The 5,691-nt window shown below is 51.2% G+C and overlaps 1 protein-coding gene across 2 annotated transcripts in view; it reads right to left on the bottom strand.

Moving 5' to 3' along the window:
• Opa3 (OPA3, outer mitochondrial membrane lipid metabolism regulator) overlaps positions 1–4,623 on the bottom strand; it is a 41,485-nt gene extending 36,862 nt beyond the window's left edge. For both annotated transcript variants that reach the window (XM_023704604.1, XM_004644300.2), the window contains exon 1: positions 4,418–4,623. In XM_023704604.1, coding sequence (XP_023560372.1) covers positions 4,418–4,559 — 142 coding nt within the window. In that variant the 5' untranslated portion in view covers positions 4,560–4,623. The remainder of the gene's footprint in view (positions 1–4,417) is intronic.
• Between the last annotated feature and the right edge of the window lie 1,068 nt (positions 4,624–5,691).

The raw sequence follows: 5,691 nt of genomic DNA, 5'->3' as shown, positions 1-5,691 counted from the left end.
AGCCATCTCACCAGCCCCTCACTTATCCTTTTAACCTATCAACTTAGGTACATATTTTAGGTTCACATGCGGTGACTTCCGTTGAGCAGTGACCTGCTGTGTTCTGGCTCCAGTGACCCACCGCTATCCCCCGACTGTGAGTCAGGGCACACAGGCTGGCGGAAGAAATGGCCAAGGTTTGGGCACAAAGGGCACTGCTCAGGGCACAAGATGAGGGGTCCTTCTCAGCCTGTGCAGCGTATAATGCAGGCTCTGAGCCCACATGAGGCGCAGTGGGTGGCACAAATTCTCAGAGGACTCTGCCCTTTCACAGAGCGGAGGCTGTGCGCTTCACAGGACAGTGTTTCTAGTGAGAGCCAGAGGTCACAAGCACTTCCTGCTCAGCTTCCCTCTGTGTGTGTGTGTGTGTGTGTTATGTACACATGTGAACACACACAGATATAATAGCGAATGAACCTAGAGCCTTCTCACTGCACTACATCCCCAGCCCTTGTTTTGTTTTTGAAACAGGGTCTCACTGTACTTTAGGCTAGTCTTGAACTATGTAGTCCAGGCTGTTCTCAAACTACTAGTCCTCCTCCTGCCTTCCCTGTGGTGTGACTGTGACTACAGGTGTGGACCACCACTCCCAGCTTTATTTTTTATTCTGAGAGGGTCTAGGGGCCAGGGAGACGGCTCAGTAGAGTAAGTGCTTCCCTGGCAAGCGCAAGGGTCTGAGTTCAATCCCCAGTTCCGCAAAAAAAAGAGACAGAGAGAAAGCGAGAGAGACAGGGCTAAGTCCCTAAATCCCCCAGGCTGGGCTCAAAACTTGTGATGCCCCCTGCTTCACCCTGCCAGAGTGTTAGGCTTATAAGTGTTTACCACCACACCCAGCTGGATAATGTCCGTAGGTGGCACCTTCATGACTGAATCCTGGTGGCCTCATAAAAAGAGGGACCCACACCAGACACACAAACACAGACACCTCTGCTATGTGATGCCCTGGGACCTGCCAGGTAGAGGTCATCACCAGGACCAGTTGCCTCTGAACTTCCAGAACTGTGAGTAAAATAAGCTTTTTTTTAAAAAAATAAGCATCAGGGAACTACCCGCTCAGGACCCCCTCCTGTCCCTCTCTTGGACAGGAGCTCTCTCTCAATAAATATATTCTGCTCATAAAAGAAAAATAAATAAAAAATAAGCATCTCCCTCCTTCTCTTCCTCCTCCCCTCTCCTCCTTTTTTTAAAAAATGTATTTAGTACAGGATATATAGGCTCTCACTACACAGATTGGACTTGCAGTGATCCTCCTGTTTTCAGCCTCCTAAGTGCTGGGACTATAGGTATGCGCCACCACACCCAGTCTCAACTGCTGTTTCAGCACGCCCTGGGAGTGGGGCCAGCACCGCTGCCGGGGATTGAACCCCGGTAAGCTTCTCTTTTTCATAAAGTTTCCAGCCTCAGTGATCTCTTTGTTGTTGTTATTATTATTATTATTTAAGAGAATAAAAAAGTTATAAAAAAATTAAACAATACAGAAGTTCATAGGAATTCAACAACAGTTGCTGTATTGCATAATGTTGCCTTCAAGTTAGTTATTCAGAGTACCAGATATAAGCATGCAAATTAGTTTTAAGAAGTTATAAGAGGAGCTGGGGAGATGGCTCCGTAGAATAAGCGCTTTCCTGGCAAGCGCAAGGGCCTGAGTTCAATCCCCAGTTCTTAAAAAAAATAAAACAGAAAAAGAAGTTATAAGAAATTAAAAAGGTGGGCTGGAGAGATGGCTCAGTGGTCTAAAAGCACCTACTTGGAACAAGCTTGCCAAAGCATAGGGACCGCGGTTCGATCCCCCAGCACCACATGCCAGCCAGTCCCGCCCCCTGGTGGGCTGAGCTGGCCACACACACAATAAATAATGTATAAATAAATAATTTAAAAAAAAAAGAAATTAAAAAGGACAAGAAAAAGCAAATTAAGCATCAACCACTCCCCTCTGTAGTCCAGCAGGTATCTGCGGTAGGATTATGCAAGTTCAGCAATCTCTGTGGTAACAAAGTGCTGACAATACAGATGTGGGCATCTGTGGGGAGAGCACTTTTCTGCCAATCACACGTGGTAGGTTACAAAAGTGCCCTTTATACCCCAAAGGAACAGCAGAGATGCACCAGAATGCTCCCACTGCCCAGAGACGTCCCACGGCTTCCCTGGAAGCATCAGAAGGGTACTTTATAAGAACAGCCTCACCTGCTCAGCATCCCCAGCCCCTTAACCTTTTTCTCTGCCATGAATTCTTTGTTTAAAAGGTCTTTGTTAGGACTGGGGTGTAGCTCAGTGATACAGTGCTTGCCTAGCACGCATAAGGCCCTGGCTTCCATCCCCAGCATGGCAAAAAATAAAAATAAAAATGTCTTTGGCACCCCAAGCACTATGAATTATCAGGGACTTGTCCTTCTTGCATTTCCTGCCCTGAGCTCAGGCAGCAGCTCACCTGGGTGGTCCCAGGAGGAGACAGGCGGGGCTGCCCTGCTGAGTCAGGAGAACCCCAGTTTCGGCAGCCCCTGTGTGTGTCCCTAGGTGAGGGAGAGGTGACCTGGGAGAAGGCACGGCTGCTGCTGCATTCTTGGGCACTCCAAGCCTATGACTGCACTGGCTGGGGGCAGCAGCAAAGGACAGCAGCAGCGAAAGGCAATAACACATAATGAAGAAGTAAACATAATCAGTAGGTGCAGCCCAGTATCCAGCACCACCTCCAACTCCACGGCTCCCAGCAGCCTCACACACCCAGCCTGAGGGCAGTCCTGCCGGCTCCACCCATCATGAGCAACTGGGTTCTTTCTCTGGTTAATATTTTAGCAAAGGGATACAAGTCTCCATCACCAAATATGGAACTGCCCGGTACGGTGATACAATCCCAGGAGAAGGATCACTGCAAATTTGAGGCCAGCCTGGGCCACACGGTGAGGGTGAGGTCAAGGGCCACCTGGACAACAGAGTCCTGGTCTCAAAAAACAAAAACTGGCTGTGAAAGTAAATGACACAGCTGACAAGAGAGTCCTTTGGTTACCATGAAACCCAGCACTTCCCTACTGGAAGACCTTAAGCCTGGCAGAACCCTCACCAAGCAAGATAATTCTCAAGCTTATAGGGAGAAACATGCCTCCCCTTAACCACCTGACCTTGCACTGGTTCCTCCTGGTGCCTCAGCTCGGTCCCAGTCCCTGTGTGGTTTGGGGAGATTCTCCCCACCCTTTGGATCTCCTTTGCCTGTACTGCACCCCATGCCAGGTCGGGTGTCCAGGGAGCTCCCCTGTCCCAACTAGGCCTAGGCTGTTACTTGGGGGGACGAGTCTGTGTCCACTGTATTGTGAGCTCCTTGAGGGCACAGCCTGGGACTGGCTCGGCCCCTGCTGCTCACAAGCACTATCTGCACAGGGCCTTGCACAAAAGACGTGCTCAGAAAACACAAGCCTAAAGAAGTCATGGGTAGATGAGTGGGGGCGCCCTCACACGTCATAGGAGGTTTATGCCCCCACAGGCACGTGAATCATCTTTTTTAATTTTTTTTGGCAGAACCGGGGATTGAACTCAGGCTCTTGCGCTTGCTTATTTTACTGAGCCATCTCCCCGGCCCCAGAATCACCTTTTTAAACATGTCTCGAACATTTTACTGCGGACTGCAGACCCAGCTGGGGGGGGGGGGGGCTCCCCTCCAAGCAGCTTCCTGACCCCTTCCCCGGTGGCGGCCGTATCCTCTGAACTTGCGCTTCCACCGGCCTGACCGCTCCGGGTTGATGCTGCCGAGCCACGAGTGCATCCCTCAGATCCTACTGGACACCTCAGTCTGTCGAATGTCCTCTCTGATTTGTAGTCCCCTTCTGCCAGATCCCAGCCCGCGCCCTCAGACCACAAACTTCACCCATCATTTCACTACGATCTAGATCTAATGCCCTGAGTCAGACCAAGGCACAATGACATTCTACACTCATGATATACAAACGCCATCCACCTGCCAAGGAAGCAGGGAAACAGAGGCACCGAATGGGACTGAAAGAAATCGCCCGAAGATGGTTAGGCAAAGTGTCCCAGTCCGGTTACTCTTCCGTCCCGCCCCTAGCTCCGCCCGGTCCTGGAAATCCCCGCCTAAATTGATCTTTACTCAGATTATTGGTTTACTTTGGCGTCAGTCTTCACAATTTCTTTTTTTCTATTGGCTGGTATTCCAAACTCGCGCAGCAATACCCTGCCCCGCCCCTTAACCTATGCCCGTTTGTAACTAATGGGTTAGCTGTATGCTCCTCTTCCAGAGCCTCTCTCTATTGGCTAAAGGATTTTGCCGGTTAACGCTATGATTGGCCGTGGACAGATGTCCATCCCCTAAGCAACCAACTGAGAGAGGTTTAAGACTGGAAAGGTTGGAGGGACGTGGGGTCAGACTCACGCTGTGCCGGCGGAAGGCAGATATAGGTCTTGAAAAACTCGCTTCGGCGGGCAGCCTCTTTGATGCGGTTGGCAAGCGGTTTGCTGACCTGCCGGATGCCCAGGTATAGCAGCTTCGCCATAGGGAACGCGCCCACTACCATCTTGGCGGTCGCACAGGGCACGCGCAACCTTGCTGACTGGGCGGGGCGCCTCCAACCTCCCCACTCCTCCCCCGCCTTCTCTGGCCGTGCGTGCTTGCGTGCTTGCGTACGTGCGTACGTGCGTACGCACGCTAGGGGGCGAACAGCAGAGGCACTCGTGATGTCACCGCGTCAAGGCTGAAGCGTCGACGTCCTTTTGATGAATATGCAAATATACAGAGGAAGTAAAGCAGTCGGGGGCGGTGCCGTTAAACGGCTGCACCCGGGAGCGTTGAGTCCCAATCCTGCGACGGTGATGTCATCGCGCTCCTGCGTGATGTCACGTACAGAGTTGGCATCCCCGCCCAAAGGAGGCACTTAATTATCCAAATTAGGGCTAATGAGTCACAAATACACTTTTCCCCGCCAGTAGGGCTCTCTCCCTTGGAGTAAGAGAGGAAGTTGATTGTGTTATCCAGATCTGGATCGCACTTCCATATTTACTCGCTGTGTGCTATTGGACAAATAGGTTAATCTCTGTGGACATCAGTATTACTGTTCTACAAAATGAGTCCCAGAGTAGCATTTACTGGAGAACCCATCCTGTAATCCCAGCACTCAGGGGAGGCTGAAGCAGGAGGATGGCCTTATTTTCGAAGCCTAGCCCACCTGAACTACCTACAGAGACGCTGTCGCCAAAACAAAACAAAAAACCCCACTTACTGGTTGTGGAGGCTTGTATGCCGCCACCTCAGAAGCAGCGAGCTAACCCAGCCCTTTACCCAGCTACCAAAAAGGCTGCGGCCCAGAGAGGCAGCGGTGGGAGGGTTCCCAGCTGCAGATGTTGAGAGCCCGCGTGTTGGCTAATAAAACCCTTTCTCAAGCAGCCCACTTCCTCCTCAGGGGTTAAGGGTCCCCAGGGAGCTGGCTCAGGAAGGAGTTTTAAGGACAAGTCCTGGTCTGTCCTCCCTGCCCAGCAGGGAGCAAAATCATATAAACAAGGTCGAGAAGGGGTTGAGAGAAATTACTGATTGATAGAGAGCTGGTGGATAGTGGAGACTGAAGAAGAGGCGAGGGCTGGAGAATTGGGGTATAGGGAACAAAAGCCAAAACACAGGGCCAGAGACCCTGGGCTCTCCTCCCTGAGAGTCCT

This window comes from Octodon degus, unplaced genomic scaffold (assembly GCF_000260255.1).
Source record: "Octodon degus isolate 3935 unplaced genomic scaffold, OctDeg1.0 scaffold00197, whole genome shotgun sequence".
In the NCBI taxonomy this organism is placed as follows: Eukaryota; Metazoa; Chordata; class Mammalia; order Rodentia; family Octodontidae; genus Octodon; species Octodon degus.
The sequence above is the reverse complement of the archived record's forward strand: the minus strand, read 5'-3'. Positions and strand labels throughout refer to the sequence as shown.